Genomic DNA, 18,016 nt, shown 5'->3' with positions numbered 1-18,016 from the left:
GGCTCCTATGGATGGGGTCATTGTTTCTTGGCACCCCATTGCTCAGCATGAGGCTGGATGCAGGTCAGAGACAAAACATCCATGGTGGGTACCTGGCACACATCATTTAATTTTGCTTTGTATGTTTTTTGTTTTTGTTTATTTAACTAAAAGAAACAGCCATTTGGCAGATCCCACTTAGGCAAAGAGAGATGTGGTCCTCGCATTAAATCCAGGCGTCCCAAGCACCAAGGTCTACTTGCCAATAGTCTGGACCGTGTGCTGGTGTTTTGGCCCAGGGACGAAGCAGCTGGCTCTGCATGCTGTGTTGCCGACCAGGTGTCTGTAATAGTTGGCCTGGAATCAAGGCTGGTGTGGTATGTTAATCCAAGATTTGCGAGTAGGAAAGAAAGGAAAGGAAATGATCTCTTGAGTGGGCCAGGTCCTATTCTAGATGTTTTCACATCCATTAACTCACGTAATTCTCACTCAGCTCAGTGAGGTGGGAATAATCACCCCAATTTCACAGACGGGGAAACAAAACTGGGGAGGGAGAGAGTCTAGTTCGTGGTCACCTGGGTGGTAAATGGAGGCGTGGGGAATGTGGGCAGGTGCAAGGCCTTGCCCAAATGAAGGGTGTTACCAAAATACAGCATGTCCAAGAAGAGGAACCAGATGGTGGGAGATTGGGACTCATACAAGCAGCAGCAGCACGCAGGGAATCAAGAATGCTTACCTAGAGCACACCAACGTCCAAATGAGTCACCTGGAAGTGTATCCAGGTTCTTCCCTGTGTGTTCCCAGAGAGAGGAGCCAACGGTGAAGGGGAGGGAATTACAGAGTGCAGAGTTGCAGTGTTAGTTCAGCACAAGGGAAATCTTTCTAACCACCAGGCCTCAAGGTGAAAACGATTCCTTCGTGAAGTTCTGCTTTTGGACAAGCAATATTATTGGATAATGCATGTTTTCACAGAACAAAATGGTTGGATCATGAGGTTACACTTGAAAACTACTTATGGTTTCTAAGTCACATTCGGGTTATTTATATTTGCGGGTCTTGACAGACAGCATTAATGCATATTAATATTTGTGCCATAAAACACTATTCAAGCCAGAACTACTGGCTCTGAAAGAGTTCGTGGTGTGTGCAAAGCCACTCAGCTAATAGAAAGGTTAACTTGTATTTTTGAATTATTGATGGTTGCTTGTTACTAATTTTTTTTTCTTCAGAAAGGAGGAAATTATTAATGAAGAGATCATTGCCAATGTGTCTGACATCTATTAATGGTTTCATCTTGCAACCAGATTAAAAGAGACAGCTGGCCCATGAATTTATGTGTGGAGACAGCTCCAAATGTGCTGACAACTCTGTGGGAGGGTGGGCCGTCAGGCAGCAGGGCCTGGGCATTGGCACGGGCTGGTGAGAAGGGTCCTCTCCTGGCTGCCCTGACTTCATCGAGGGGATGTCAATAGCGTTGCTGCACAAGGACTGTCATTCTTGTGACATTGTCTCAATTGCTCTGTTTCCACGGGAGCTCTCGTTATCTCTACTGTGCCCATCACTCATGGGCACATCCATCCTGGGTGTCTTAGGCTGGTGGTTTTCAACCTGAGCATGCATCAGATTCACCTGGGAGGCTGGTTAAAACACAGGTTCCTGGGCCCCACCTCCAACATTTCTGATTCGGTAGGTCCAGAGGAGGGCCTGAGGCTTTGCATTTCCGACAGATTTCCCGGTGATCCTGATACTGGTCCGAAGACCACACTTTGAGAACCAGTTCTAGAGCGATGATTATCAGGTTGTGCTGTGAGACTGCCTCCGGAATAGGGGCTGGCAAACTTTTTCTGTCAAGGGCCGGACAATAATTATTTTCAGATGTGGGCCACATGATCTCTGTCACAATGACTAAACTCTGCCTATATAGTCCAGAGAATAGTCACGGGCAACATGTGACCAAATATGCAGGATCGTGTTCCAATAAAACTTTACTTATAAAAACACAATCGGGGCCAGAATCTTTGGCCCAGTTGTAATAGTTTGCTGACCCCTGCTCCAGAGCAGCAGGATCCAATAGAACTTTTGCAAAAAGTAGCCATAGGCAGTACACAAATGAGTGAGCATGGCTGTGCCCCAATAAAATTTTATTGATAAAAACAGGCAGTGGGTCAGATTTGGCTCATGAGCTGTAGTGTGAGCAGCACAGTCTAACAATTTTCTGTAATGATAGAAATATTTAGGGGATCCCTGGGTGGCGCAGCGGTTTGGCGCCTGCCTTTGGCCCAGGGCACGATCCTGGAGACCCGGGATCGAATCCCACGTCGGGCTCCCGGTGCATGGAGCCTGCTTCTCCCTCTGCCTGTGTCTCTGCCTCTCTCTCTCTCTCTCTCTCTGTGACTATCATGAAAAAATAAATAAAATTTAAAAAAAAAAAGAAATATTTATATCTGCATTGTCCAGTTACTAGCCACAGGTGGCTACTGAGCACTTAAAATGTGGCTCGTGCTACTGAAGACTAAATTTCTAAATTTTATTAAGATTTTATTTTTTAAAGTAGTCTCTACATCCAATGTGGGGTGCAAACCCACGACCCCAAGATCAAGGGTCACATGCTCCACTGACTGAGCCAGTGAGGGGCCCTGAATTTCTAAATTTTAAATTTAAATGGGAGTGGGTGCCCTGTGCCACAGCAAGAAGGTAGAGGGCTCGAATGGGGCAGCCACTCCTCCCCTGCCTCTCTAGACAGGGTCTTTGCCCTTTCTGAGCCTCAGTTTCTTGGTATGTAAGATGGGGATAAGACAGCAGTTAGATTACTAGGCTTTCCCCACAGGTAAGTGAGACACCATGGCCCCAGTTGTCATATTTCTGTCCCACAGTCTGTCCAATCCAGTCCTTGGAATCCCAACAAGGAAGGGGTGAGGGAAAGGCTGTGCTGGAACAGAAAGCAGGCTCTGGCCAGGTTCACAAAGTGAATTCCTTGAGCGTTGCTTGCGTTGTCCCCGTCCCCTGCTTTTACAGCCCAGACCCCCAGCCAGGGCCCAAGTGGCTCCAGGTCTCCTCCTTGAGATCCGGGCTCCCAGGAGAGCAGAGAGTCCCAGCCTGGGAGCTGCAAGGGACAAGCTCGGACTCTGATCTACGGTTTTAGGCTTTCATTTTCAACCAGGTCTTTGTTCAGCCCAGGAAGAAAAAGGAAAAAGCTACACGGTTCTGTCTCCCGAGAACGGGAAAGGGGGAAGGCAGTGAGCGAGAGCGGGATGCCTCCTGCCCGGTCTGCGCCCCCTCCCGCGTGGGGGCGGGGACAGGGAGGGCTGTGGGTGCATAAGAGGGGTGCCTGGGCGGCTGCGGGGGTGGGATGCTCCCAGGAGAGCCTGCGAGTGTGCGCGCGGGGAGGGGGTGTCGACCCTTACAGGAAATCCTCCTCCCAGGGCGTGCCCGAGCCCCCCCCCCCGCCCGCGGAGGCCAGCCCCGGCGTAGGGCAGGCGACCCCTCCCCCACTCACCTGTTCCCCGGCCCCTCCCCCAACCCCAAGTGGAGCCGGCTGCTCCCTCCCTTCTGCTCGCCCACCTGCCCCCCACTCACCTGTTCTCCCACTCCGAGTTCACGCGGCTGCTCCCTCTCCCCCGCCTCCCCCCACCGCCTCCAGTACCTGCGCCCCAGCCGGGCAGACGGTGCCTGGCGGCGCGGGGCGGGGCGGGGCGGGGAGGCCGGGACCCCGGGGCGCGGGGGGGCCGCGGGGGGGCGGGGGGGGCGGCGTGGGGCGCGCGGCCGAGCCAGCCTCCGGGGACCGGGCGGGCGGGCGCGGGGTGCGCGGGGTGCGCGGGGTGCGCGGGGCGCGGGCGTGCGCGCGAGGGTGTGTGCGCGGCCCGGGCGGAGCGCCGGGCGGGCGGCGGCGGCGGCGGCGGCGGCGGCGGCGGCGTTAGGACTCGGGGGACGCCGCCCCCCGCCCCCGCCCCCCGCGTCCCGCCCCCGCCCAGCCGCCCGCCTCAGTTCGCGCCGCGCCTCGGCTCCGAGCGCAGCGGCGCCGGCTCCGGGAGCGCCGCCGAGCCCTGCGAGCGGCCGCGCCGGCGATGCGGGGCCGCCCCGCGCCCGCCCCAGTCCCGGCCCCGGCCCCGGCCCCGGCCCCGGCCCCGGCCCCGGCCCCCGCGGGAAGGGGCTGAGCCGCCCGCCGCCGCCGCCCGGATGGCGAGCCTCGCCGCGCTCGCCCTCTGCCTGCTCCTGCGGCTGCAGCTGCCGCCGCTGCCCGGCGCCCGGGCTCAGAGCGCCGCAGGTGAGTGCGCCCCCCGCGCCCCCCCCGCGCCCCCCCCGCGCTCCCCCCGCGCCCCCCGCCGCGCCCCCGCGCCCCCCGGGCCCCCGCGCCCCCCGCGCCCCCGGGGAGAAAGTTGTGCGGGCTCGCGGGGGGCGCGCCCCAGGCCCGGAGCCGAGCCCCCGCGCCCCGCGCCCCGCGCCCCGCCAAGTTCCCCGCCCGACTTTCCCGCGCCGGCCCCGGGCTGGAGTAACTTTCGCGGCTGTTGCGAGCGGCCGGCTGCACCCGCCGCCTCCCACTTGTCGGAATCCGTCCCCGAGCGTTCGCGGCCGCGAGGCGATCCCGCGGCTCCCGCGGCTCCCGGGGGGTCTGGCCGCCCGCAGGCCGGGGCAGCCGGGGCGGCGCCTTCGCCTCTCCCCGGGGGGACACGGCAAAACCCCACACTTCGCCCCAAACACGCCGCGCCCCTCGGCCAGCCCCGAGGCAAGCCGCTGGAGGCACCGTCGGGGTGTTGGCGTTGACGACTGACACAGCGCTGCCTCCGTCCTGCCCGTGGTGCTTAGCCGGAGTAGATGGACGCCCTCGTTGAGGCCCTTCGGGCGCAGTGGCTTCCACCTGCGAGCCTGCTTGCTTCCGGAAAGTTTGGGGTGCGGGGGACTCCTCTTTGGGTTTGACGACAGGAACGAGGGGAGCAGAGTTGGGGGGGCTAGTGTGCTCCTGATGGCAAGTGGGCTCGCCCAGGAGGCCACCACCCTCCTGGCTCAGCACCTCTCCCCCCCGCCCCGCGGGCAGCTTCCAGCCCCGAGCCCCCAAAGAGCAGGGCGGCAGGTGGAGGGAGAGAAGGGGCGCGCAGGTATGCTTCAAGTTCAGAATCACCTTGAAGTTTCTTAGCGCCGGCGGGCCTCGGTGTGACCGCGCTGGGGGAAGGTCGCTGGGCTCACAGGGACAGGCGGAGATGAACCAGGGACGTTTAGGAAAAGAGGAGTGTCCGATTGCTAAGGAACAGCGGTGCCCGTATATTAACAGGAAGAAGCAAAGAAGAGGCGGGGGGGGGGGGGTGGTGGTAAAAAAAGGGAAACGCAAACCCCCACAAGCTGCGGGAGAGTGTAACCTCTCCACACAGGCTGCTTTGGAGGTCAGGAACCGCCGGAGCGACATCCCAGTGGAGACGCAGTGGACTCTCTCTCTCTCTTGCGCCATTCCGGGACGGGAACCCGATATGGGACTTGGAGAAGGGGGACAGCCTGCTTCTGTGGCTGGGAAGTTAGGTGACGAGGACACCCCTTTGGAGGTGTGTGAAACTGGAAAGGTGGGGTTAGCAGGTGAGAGAGGACGGGCTGCCCAACACCGTGCCGGAGACGGCGTGCGGTTCTTGTTCGCATTTAGGGTCCGTATCAGGTGTGCCAGAGAGGATGCTGGCTGGGGCCAGCCCTGGGCACAAAATTTTTTACTTTCCTCCAAGGCCTGGCCGGCCTGCCACACCCTAACAGTACTCACGTCCCCGCGGAGGAACCAAACCAAACCAAACCCCCCCCCCCCCCCACCACCACCCCGACCTCCCCGGTGTCAAAAATACTCGGGCGCGGCTCTTGGGCAGCGCGTTTAGGGGAAAGCCCCGCCGGGCTGGGGAAGCTGCCCGATGCAGACAGCGCGCCGCGTGCGCTGCCCCCGCCAGGTGGCGCTCGCCCACAACTGTTAAAATGCAAATCTAGTCCCTTTCATCTCAGGAATAGAACTTCTTTTCAAATTTTAAATGAGTAATGTGTTTATTCAGCAGCCTTTTGTTAAAACATTTAGAGAAGTGTGAGGAGCAAGCACCTTTTCTTTGTTTGCTCTTTGGAACACGCGGGAAAGAAAAGCCATCCAGGAGCACGGTTTGGGAGGAAATCTACTGTAGCGGAGGCTCCATCTGGATGTTTCTTTTGGTTCTACCTGAGTCGAGTGGCTTCTGCAAACCCACTACAGCATATACTTAGCAAGTGACTGCGTTTCTTCCAGGGGCTCTCCTTAAACGTGTGAGATTAGCTTGTGTGGGAGACCGCCTCATTCATTGGTAAAACGGGGGATTTTCTGCATATATCTATTTTCTCCTTTTTGGTTTAATGCTAACATTTTAGAACATTTAAATTAGATTTTTTTTTTTTTTTGCAGGTTTCTTCACAAACATCCACATTTGTAGATGCAGGAATTCTGCAAATGTTGACTTTTTAAAACGAACTTATCATCTTACTTTATTTCTAAATGCCGAAATTGTTGGAATCCAAATCTAGTACAGATAGGAGAATATCTTGGTTCTTCTTTAAAGTATGATTTTCTCTAAAGTCTCTTATTTAAAACTTTTGGCAAGTCTGGATAAATGACATTTTAAAACTCAGGGGTGTGCTCTCTGTATTCTTTTAATCTGAAAATTCCCAGTCTTACAAGCGCTTTCAATTTGTAAGCTTGCATCTAGGACACAGGATGATATGTTTTGCTGGAACGTGTTGCTCACCGTGTCCGAAAGTCGGTGGCGAGAGCTTGTCATCAAAAGGCAGTTTCCTTCTTCCTACTCTGTGTTTCATGAGCCAGGATGATGTTTGTAAGAAATGATAGTAAAAAAGCATTTGAAATCAACATGGTGAGAGTGTGACAAAACGTCCCTGGGGATGGGGTAGGAGAGAAACAACCAAACCAACAGATAAAGAGATAACTAGTCCGTTTACTAGCGGACTTCAGCATCTGTACATGGAGAGCAAAAATGGATCATAGAGGGGATCGACTTGAGAGAGCAGTTGTTAGCAATGCAGTCATTATACTCGATACTCGTTGCCAGTTCTGTCTGGGGGACTGCTAGCAGTACAGTCAGATTTTATTTTCTCTCCTGGATTGCTTGATTTCTTTCCTAATAAAAGAATAATTAATGTGCAGACCTGGCTTGGATTCCTTCTCAGCAACACTCACAAACACATTCACGATGAAAGCAGACCATTTTCTTGGGTAAAAACCCACTGCCTTTCTCCTGTGTTGAGTTTCTTCGTGCTGGTCCCTCACACGACACTCGCAGCCTCCTGGCTGCCAGCTGTGACGGCATCCGGCATCCGTGGTAGTGTGTAACTGTCACCTTTCAGAGCCATGATCACAGGACAAGTACAGCATCGTTCCTTTAAGCACGGGATACTCCCATGACTCTCTGACAGCATGTTGCTGTGGAAACAAGAGCAATGGCATGTAGGCGGTGGGTCCTTCATAAATATTTATTGGCGATGATGAAGAGATAGTAGAGTCTGTGGCAACTATGATGGGGGCCTGGGGAGTTTAACTCCAGAGGCAGCCTGACTTAAGGAACCCAATAAAGAGCTTCGGAGTCTGATGCCCTCGGTTTGAATCCCACTCTGCCTCTTTCCAGCTGTGCCAGCTTGGGAAAGTCATTTACCTTCTCCAGCCCGCAGGTTCTCATCTGTAAAGTGAGGATGATTGTAGCTGCCTCATTGGATTTTGTGAAGAAAGATGTATGCAGAGTGAGTCGTTGGCAGGTGCACGATAGTGCTTTATCCTAAAGGGGATCCTGGTCTGCTATTTGCCTTGGCATTGACGTGTGGACACAGGTCAAATGGGCATTGACGTTAAGCTCAGTTATGAGTGGAAAATTAGATGGCTGGGTTTTTGTGATGATTTTTGGTTTTTCTTGGGGTTGAGGGTGGGGGGTGCAGTTGATTCTCTGCAACTGCTATTATTTTATTTATTTTCAGAGAGGAGAAGGGCAGTGGGAGAGGGAGAGAGAATCTTAAGCAGGTTCCACACCCAGTGCGGGGCTGGACTCAGGTCTCCACATCTCACGACCCTGAGATCATGACCTGAGCTGAAATCAAAAGTCAGACTCTTGACCAACTGAGCTACTCAGCCACCCTTGCAACTGCTTTTAGAAAGAGATTTAGTACGAAATAGCTGACACTGATACATTTGGCCATTCAAGAGTTCAGATAGGGAGTGTTTAGTTTTAAGCACACTTTACCTTCTAAATAAGAACTGATAAAAACCCAGATGGTTGCACATTGTAACAGGAAAGTATTTGGGAAGACCTCTCCCCTCCTACCCCCTCCCTTACACACTCTTCCTTGCCTCTGGGCTCTGTCCCCTGCTCCATTTCCATCTCTTTCTAAACCAGAAATCCAGCGCTTGGTCTCCTGGGGCAGTGGGAGGGTGGAAGATGTTCCGTGTGCTTGATAAACAAGCAAAGAATAAGTAAACATGTAGAGAGGGCCATGGCATTCCAATAAATAAAAAAAGCTATGAGGTTATTGAAAACAAACCATGTCCGACAAGTGTAATAGCATTTGCAAGCACATTACAGGATTGGGGCTAGAAGGCAACACCATGTAAATATTAGAAAACAAAGTATCTCATGAAATCTTATAAAATGGATTCAAATTGTTTGGGAAAGGAAGAAAATCATAGCTTTAAAAAGATAGATTCATAACAATCAGATGCAGTGGTGATTGATGGTGTTGTATCTGGTTGGGCCAGGGTGGCAAGTTGGGGTCATGGGATTTAGCATTTGATGGAGTCTTGCTGGACGCTCTTATTTGCCTGAGTGATGGGGAAATGAAGTTATTAATGCCATTTATTTATTATTGGGAAGAGTTGTAGGCTCTAAAGATGATACATAGGGACCCAAGGAGTATCCTAGGCATATATCCTGAGGGACCTTATGGAGTCCCTTCTAGGAGTCAACTGTGAAAAAGGGAATTTTGGGAAATTGGGAAAATGTGTCAAAAGGGCAGTATGATGAAAAAAATCCCAAAATGTCAGTGTTATTTCCCTTGGCCCACCCCAGTTATCTACACAGGCAAGAGCTCCTTAGAAGCCTTACTCACCACCAGACTGGTGGGTAACTAATAAACTGAAGTAACTAATAAATTGAAATCCACAGTGTTACAGACTTAATTTTTTTTCACACTGGAGTCAGGCTGCTGAAGAATGACACACACACACACACACACACAGAGCCACTGGTGCATGAGGGGAACAGCTCTGAAGTCTTTTCAATTTCTTGAATATTCAGCTTACATTTTTTATTTGATGCTGGAGGGAATAAAAAATGGTGATGTCAGTTTGGCAGTTTCCTTAGAAAGTTAAACGTACACGTACTATAGGACCCAGCAAGTCCACTTCTAGGAATGTATCCCACAAAATGGAAACGTGCATCTACACAAAGATACATATGTGAACGTTCATAGCAGTGTAACTCAGAGAAGACCCCAAAACTGGGAATAAGTGAGATATCCATCACCTGAGAATCCATCTAATGGAATGCTACTAGCAATAAAGTGGAATGAACTATTGATATATGTTACAACATTGATGAACCTCAAAAAACATACTAGGCAAAAGAAGCCCGATGCAAAAGACTAGGTATTACATGAAATATTCAGAAAAGACAAATCTATAGACACAGAAAGAAGATCAATGGCTGCCTGGGGCTGGTGGTGCAAACAAGGATTTATAGCAAGCGGGCACAGGAGAATATGTTGGAATGATGGAAAGATTTAAAAACTGGAAGAAGGTGATGGTTGTACAACTCTACAAATCCTGGCTCCCTGGATATGAACTTGATAAATTGTTACTTTGCTATTCTGAACCTTTATTTCTGCATCTGTAAAGTGGGCACACCAATTCTTCCCTCACTGCTGCAAGGGCCAACAGTAACTTCTGTACATTGTCAAGCTAGGTGCCCAGCACAAAACACGCATTACTATTACTTACCCCTTGCCAGTCTCTTAAATAGTTTTTCTGCATGACTTATTTGCAAGGCATTATTTTTGTTTTTTTTTTCTTCTCTTTTAGACTCTTTAGATTGAATTAAATCAACAAGCTAACACGTCTTTCCTTTCATCAGTTTGGCAAAAACGAAAAAGTTTAAGACTATCAAGTTTTGACAAGGATCTGAGCAATTAGATGGCTTTGTTTGTTGTTGAGTAGTGAATATGGAAACAGCTTTTTTCGGGTGCTAATATTATTAAAATTGAAGATGTGAATAGCTTGTACGTGGAGTATTTTGGTAGGGTATGGATTGGTGGCAGCGGGGCGGGGCGGGGAGAGAATAGACCATTCATTCATTTTTCTTTCTCTTAAGCCAAGGATGTAGAAATTTAACAGAGGAGTAGACACTTCTCTGTATCAGGAGCAGATGCAATGTGTTTTTGCTCCTTTAGTTTTCTAACGGGGTGAACAGCTGCAAGAGTGAGAAAACAACTTCGTACCTGTGTTTTTTCTGCCTGTATTGGGGGCTGCCATCCGCACCCAGGAGAACTGCACACTGGTAGGCCATATGCTGCTCTTCAAAAGATGTTTACTAACTTCAAACTTTTCTGAAACCCCTGTTCCAGAGGATGAAGCTACGCTATCCCCCACATTCCCACCTCCAGCTTCCTAGAACTCTCGGGAGCACGTTTCCTCTCAGATCACCTGAATTTTGCTTTATTCCTTTTTTTTTTTTTTTTTTAATCCCAGTGATTCTGAAACTAATCATGAGATCACAAAGCCAGTTTTCTTGTCCTCCCCAAATCTCATGGTGGGGCGTTATGTATTCATTCTTTCAGAGTCATGCGTTTATCTCTTCGGAACTAAGCATGAATTAATTGATTCATGTCAGTGAGAACCTTTTAAAGAGTGCTTAATATTTGATCATCAGGAATGAGTGGCATTGGATGGTCTGGACTTGCTCTAATTGTGATTATGACTTTTGATTTTGATGCTCTTATGATCATGGGTTAGTGTCAAAGGAGCCTCTTCAAACCAGATCCTTCTTGAGTACTTTCAGATGTCTTTGAGAATGTCCTTATTTTTTTGTGGCAAGGATCCTCAGGCTCACCTCTAGGTTTTTCTGTCCCAAACATGCAGTCAGTTATTTTTTTATTTTAAAGATCTGTGGTTCCTTTTTGTGGAGACATCAGAATCTGAGTTTTATTGGGATGCTGGAAGAGAACAGAGTAAAACAGGGATGGGTGGTAATGTTAGGATAGACAGAGAAAGATACTTTGAACAGCATGAGTTTATGACTGCTTATCTCTTTGATTTTTTAAGGGTGATTTCAGCATGAGAACTTACTGATCTGATTAAAAATAATTTTGTCACTGTTATGGTGTGTACTTAGAGTATAGCCTAAAAGTTGATGCCACTGCTTCTCTTTTTCTTAGGCATCTTGGAATTGGCCTCTAAGTGCTGCATCCACATGAATTCACCTGTTAGTGTTTCTTGGGTACCAACTTTGTGAAAAGAAAAAGAAATCGCAATATCACTCTTAGGGAACTATGTTAGTTATCTATTGCTCTGTAACAAGTCATATACCCGAACTTAGTGGCTTTCTTCCCTCACCGTTTTTTTGAGTCAGGAACCTGGGTGTGGCACACAGCTGGGTTCTCTGGCTTGGGTCTCTCAACAGGCTGCAAACAGGGTGTTGGCTGGGGCTGCCATCAACTCAGCTGGAATGGAAAAGGCTCTGCTTGCAGCCTCACTCACATGTTTTTGAGAGGATTCAGCTCCTCACAGGCTGTTGGAGTGAGTGAGTGACTCAATTCCTAGGAAACTGTTGGTTAGCGGCTGCCCTGGCTTCCTTGCCATATGAGTCCCACTATCAAAACATGGTAGCTGGCTCCATCAGAGCAAGCAATCGAGAGGGCAGGAGAGAGCTTGGGCAAGACAAAAGTCAGTCTTTTGTAACCTAATTTTGGAAGTGAAGTGACATCCATCACTTTTGCCAGCCTCTATGTGTCCAAAATAAGTCACTAGGTCTAGCTTCCTCACAAAGGGAGGGAGTCAGATACAGGCTGGAAGGAAGTGGGGATGGTCAGGACCTGTTTCAGGAGCTGCCTACCGCATGAGCCTCACAAAATAGTTGTAAGAGTAGGAAGCCTTGTATCTTGGAGAAAAATACAAATATAATTTTTAAAGCATGTGCAAATCTTTTAATTCTTTTTATTATTTTAGGAATCAGTGTTCGTTTAGGGTCAAGCTTTTGTTCTTTAAAGGCCTTCGGATAGGGAGATTTATTGTCTCTGAATTGACTTGGCCCAAATCTTAAAAAAAAAAAAAAGTTAATTAGAAGCATCAGAAAGTAAAAATTAATGTGGAGACCCATCAGAAAACTTTTCAAACTTTAAAAGTTGAAGTACTGTCATGTTTCTACAAGACTATAAACCTCTCACACTAGTATCTAGGTTCCACAAGAACCATTTAATGGAAAACACCAATAGATTAGGGCTATAATTTAGCTGAAAGTTAATATTTTTGTCACCTTTAGATATCCCAATTTTAAAAATTCGTACCTATTTTAGACCTTTTTTGACCTATTTCCAGAGAGTTTTTGTTACTTAAACACTGAGAATTTACTAAGTTACAGTGATTTAAAGGTTTAATGTAAATATACAGATTATTATATAGATCAAAACAAGTCCACCTGTACTCGGAGCTTTGACTGCTGTTGTAATAGTACAGCATTACAGAAGAAATTCAGTCACAGTATTTTTTCAAGGTAGCCATGGTTTGGAACCATGGGATCTTCCAGTGAAGGATGGTTTTTGTCAAAAATCAAAGTGGGCTGACTAGACGTTGGACTTCCTGCTCCGGGAATTTCTCTGATTTCACAGATTACCTGTTGGCGTGGCAGGTGGGAGTGGTGGTGCCAAGGCCTCCATTGTGTTTGCCGAGGCAGCATCTGTAGTTAGGCAGGAGGGTCACTGGTTTCCTTGGACTCATTTCCACGAGGTGACCTTGGGGGCGGAGGAAACTAAGACGCTTTGAGCTGCCCTTTGTCCCCTTGGGGAATATATTTGTCTCTCCAGCACTTTCAGGGGCTTGGATTTTTGAGTACATTCTCATGTGTTATCTGTCATCTTCAGTTCTGCTGACTCAGGCTGTGCAGAGTTGGGTGCTAGGCAGTCCCCTGGTATGAGGGAGGTGGGGGCTTAATTTCCCTGGGTGGGGGTCTAGGTCAGGGCTCCTGATTGTGTTTCTGTGGAACCTGCATAGCTGCACCTACGGGCAGGGTCACAGACCTTGGGCTGTTCCACTGTGCCAGTGCTGATTTCACAGTCATTTCCATGTCCACCCTTCTCTCCTGTTTCCAAATCTGGACCACCTGCTGTTTTCACTGCTGTTTTTCTGTTCAGTTATTCTTTTCTGTGCTGTTATCCACATACCATCTCTTAACCTGTTGCATTGTATATGTGTGTGTGTGTATGTATATCTTTTAAAAATATTTTATTTATTTGAGAGGGAGAGGGAGCATGAGTGGGGGGTAGAGGGAGGGAGAGAAGGAGATTCTCTACTGAGCAGGGAGCCTGACTTGGGGCTTGATCCCAGAACCCTGTGATTGTGACCTGAGCTGAAGGCAGATGCTTAACTGACTGAGCAACCCAGGCACCCCCATTTTTTATCATTTGCTATCAGGAACGTCTGTGTTGGGGTGGAGGGAATGGTTTTTGGCATAGAAAGTTAAGAAACCAAGATTTAAGCCAAGGTTCTAACTTGTCTCAAACCAGGGATGGGGTAGGGCAGGGTGGGAGGACTGATCAGTTGTATTCAGAAGCTGGGAGCACTGCCAGCCTCTTTCCTTTATCCCATCTGGTTTAGGATGGTTATCTTCCTCTAAACAGCATTGTCTGGAACAAAGCAGAGGCCAGCTCTCCAATACTTGGGTTGTATTGTCTTGAGGCCATTTAAATTAGTTTTATGGAGGGACTGTGCAGCCTCTTGAAAAAGAGGAAACTTAGCAGTTTTCAAATTCTGTGATGCTCAGCTCAAACATATAAGCCCCTTAGCCACACCCAGGCACCGTGCTATCATTGCTTTAAACACAAGTCCAAAAAAACTTTTTTGGGGGTATGCCTATCAATGCAAATTTCCTATATAAATTAAGCCTTTTAAATTTTCTGCACAGAGGGTGTGTGTTCCAAGTAGAACATTAGTTCTGGGACTGGAGCCTCTGAATGTCACTTTTGGTGGAGTATAGTTAACCTGAACAAATTCTAGAGTTCCAAGATATGACTCTTATACACATATTTTATTTTATTTTTTAAAATATTTTATTCATGAGAGACACACAGAGGCAGAGACATAGAGGGAGAAGCAGGTTCCCTGCGGGGAGCCTGATGCAGGACTTGATCCTAGGACCCTGAGATCATGCCCTGAGCTGAAGGCAGACACTCAAAACACTAAGCCACCCAGGCGCCCCGTACACATATTTTAAAACAGAGTTTTAGTGAACTTAGGACTACTCCCCTCATTGGTCACTTTTTTAAGTGAGGGTTGATGAAGTCAGCTTTCTTATCTTTATCTCTTCCCACACGTAACACATTTAGCATACATTTGAATTCACTTGTGTGCAAAAGCATATTGTCATTGTTTTTACCTGAGAATTGGCTTAGCAAGTACTGAAGCATTTTTCCGTTCCATTCCCATTTCCTCTTACCTCCAAAACCTCAGCAGCTCTCATTTGTCTCTGGAAAGCTGCTGCCTGCTTTTTCCACCTGGAGTTCCTTGGGTCCTTGGTGCCTGCCCTATGCCATGTTACCTAATTGGGGGACTGTTCTTTGCGATCCGTAGGCTTTGGCTCAAACTTCAGATGTTTCCATCTTTTAGGGTTTTAACTCCCTTTGGAGATCCTTAGTCCTAGCCACTGTTTTGGGTCACATAGAAGATTCCAAGAGTTATGCTGTGAGCCCTCTTTTATTTATGTCAGGTCCAAATGGTTGGAGGCAGAAGAACAGTTGGGGAATGAATCCTTTTTGACTGAACTTTGTCACAAAAATTCTTATGTTTCAGCCATGTTTTTACTTATTGTCTTCTACTTTGACATTTCTGATCTCTGACAAAATTTGACCAAGATGGTGAGCTCTTCATTGCCTGTCCCTCTTCTGACACCGATGGCATAATTTCAGATGGATTATGGATTATCCAGCAGAGACTTGATATGTGCTCCTAAACTTCGATAAGTTCCCGATTTATCTAGCTAGAGACATAGGTATCATGGAAATGAGTTGACTACACAGAGGGGAGGTGGGCCTAGTATATGTTGACTTTTTCTGGCTTCTCAGTTCCCCAGTGGGGTTCAAGGTTACCAGTGACATCTTCAACATTGGTAGAATCCTGCTTATACACAGAAACAGCCCTATTTTTTGCTGTGTCACTGCCCTTTTATATCAGCATCTTGAAAGATCTTATACTAAAAATATGAGTATTAAAAGAATATTTGCAACTCTTATTAGGCTTTTCTGGTTCATGAAGCAAGTTTAGCACCTGCAAGGCCACATCCTCCTCTGTTGGAAGAAAAAAGAACCAGTTTCTTAAATACAACAATCAAATATTATATTAATAATCAAACTGTGCATGTTTATTTTAGTATAAAATACAGAATGGAAGGCTACACTCTGTATAGAAGAGGTATGCGGAGAAATGGAGCTGAAGTGGTAGATGAAGGGCATTTTGACTTTATCTGTAATGTTCTATTTCCTTTGGTAAGAGGAACACACTTTAAGAAAATTTGTTAAAATCAGTTGGTAATTCTTGATAGAGAAGAGCATAGGTGTTAATTACACTTCTCTTTGTAATATTTCTGCATTTAGATTATTTCCTTCAAAAGTGATCCCCTTGGAATTTAAGATTTGTCAGTAAAGTGCAGATGATAAGGATTTTAAACATATGTGTTACTTCTTTCAATCATTCTTTCATAACAGATTTAGGTATTGTTTTCTATATGGAATGCTTTCTTTCCAAGTCTGTAATTAGGATTCCTGTGGGGAATTCTAAGACCCCTGCATCTGGTTAGAAAGAGAGAAGTTGAGAATTGTGTTGCAGAAACAGAGAAACATTTGAGCATGAGTGATTGGGCCCCAATGGAGGGGGCCTTATTAGGCATCTGTGCCTTTCCCCTTGCTACACCCCTTTTCTCTCCTGGTACCCCCTGGAGAAATAACACAGATTCTCCCCTGGGACAACCTTTATCCCTGGGTTTGTCTGGGGCCCCAGAAAGGCACATTTGAGATAAAGAAATCATGTTGCACAATCTTACCAGTGTTAGGAGGTGCTGTGAACCTGGGCACAGTTTTACTATTTGTGAAATGACCAGGCGGTGTCTGTGTTTTTTAAGTTCCATTGTCTGAGTTTAGGATTTTCATTTTTTCCCCTGATGATCAAATCATTTGAGATCTTTGATGGAGTTTACATATTATAAAAATTTACCCCTTCCTGATCAGTTTTATTATTTAACACCATTCTTTTTTTTTTTTTTTAAGATTTTATCAATTTATTCATGAGAGAGAGAGAGAGAGAGAGAGAGAGAGAGTCAGAATCAGAGTCAGATACACAGGCAGAGGGAGAAGCAGGCTCCATGCAGGGAGCCCGATGCGGGGCCCGATCCTGGGACTCCAGGATCACGCCCTGGGCCGAAGGCAGGCGCCAAACCACTGAGCCACCCAGGGATCCCCAACACCATTCATTTTGAACATGTTCAAAAGGAATATATATTTGGAGTCCCTAGGTCTAGAAGGTGAAACAAACAGAATAATTTGCCAGGATTATTCATTTCAAACGGCAGCTGCATTAGAACAGTCTGGATTAGAATAAGGCAGAAGGAATTTTCATTCCCCTGTGATGAAGATTTCTAAACCCTGAAGAGTGTACAGAGGAGAGGAGCATTTGGTCCATGTTGGAATGGAAAGCAGAAAATACAAGGAGATGACAAGTAATTTGGTGAGATGATGGATGATAGGGGAATAATAATAGGGAAACAGATTCTAAAGTTATGAAAATCATAGGTGCACTGGGGTATGTCTGCAGAGCAGAAGGATTCAGACTAAACGCCAGGGGAATCAATGCAGGAGAGGAAATGTCTACCAAGTAGCAAACACTAACACTATTGTATGCTTTAAATACTTAAAATGAGCCAGACATTTTTCAAAGGCTTTACTCATTGTCCATTATAGAATCTTCATAACAATCTAATGATATGGGTTCAGTTATCATCAAAAATGAAGAACAGAGTAGTTACATAGCAAGGCCAAGATCCTCCAGTTAACTAGTAGTAGAGTCAGGACTTGAACCCAAGTCATTTGAGGCTGGAATCTGTGTTTCTAGCCAAGACAATCTGTGGAATGTTAGATTTTTATGACAGTAAAAGTTATGGGAGAGAGGGGCTGTCTTCCTAAGAAAGAAGCTTCATCTCTTTCCCAAATAAGTCTTAATCATCCTGGTCTTGAAAGAAGGTAATTCATAGGGGAGGACCCTCACGTGTCCTCAAACAAAAGTTGAGCTCCTAGAAATGGCTGCCGCTGGTTTGACTTTGGGAACTTAGCAGCTGAAGGTGCCATACTCCCAGAAACTCAGATAGGATGAGGGCTTCATCTCAGACTATGGGCTTTGGACCTCTGGGTCTCCAGCAAACAAAGCATTTTAGAAAAACACTTTTTGACCGGACATGGTTTATTGGGATCATTTAACCCATAGGGTAGCCAACCTGTAGACCTAAGGGAGGTGATTATTATTCCAGTCTTATAAATAAGTAACTGAAGCTGAAGCCATCAGGTGGAACTGCCTTTGAATCTGTAGGATGTATCAGGTGTTAAATGTCACAGATTCTGCTGCAAAAATCTCTGATTCTAAAATATAGGGCCTGTGTAATTTCCCCAAAGCACCAAATACCTCTCCAATGACTTTTTCATTGTGTGCCCTACAATAAAGAATGTGCTCTAGTGATTACAGTTTTCAGGCTTGGTCCCTAAAATGACCTTTTGGTAGTTCTTGGTTATCTTTCTCATGAAATCA

At 47.4% G+C, this 18,016-nt stretch overlaps 1 protein-coding gene across 13 annotated transcripts in view; it reads left to right on the top strand.

Annotated features, from left to right (window-relative positions):
* Nucleotides 1-4,126: 4,126 nt before the first annotated feature.
* The window catches only part of PTPRT (protein tyrosine phosphatase receptor type T), a 1,036,563-nt gene continuing 1,022,673 nt past the window's right edge, over nucleotides 4,127-18,016 (top strand). For all 13 annotated transcript variants that reach the window (XM_072801053.1, XM_072801054.1, XM_072801051.1 and 10 more), the window contains exon 1: nucleotides 4,127-4,243. In XM_072801053.1, the coding sequence (XP_072657154.1) occupies nucleotides 4,156-4,243 (88 nt within the window). In that variant the 5' untranslated portion in view covers nucleotides 4,127-4,155. The remainder of the gene's footprint in view (nucleotides 4,244-18,016) is intronic.

Source organism: Canis lupus, chromosome 26 (assembly GCF_048164855.1).
Source record: "Canis lupus baileyi chromosome 26, mCanLup2.hap1, whole genome shotgun sequence".
Taxonomy (NCBI): Eukaryota; Metazoa; Chordata; class Mammalia; order Carnivora; family Canidae; genus Canis; species Canis lupus.
This window is presented reverse-complemented; position numbering and strand designations above follow the sequence as displayed.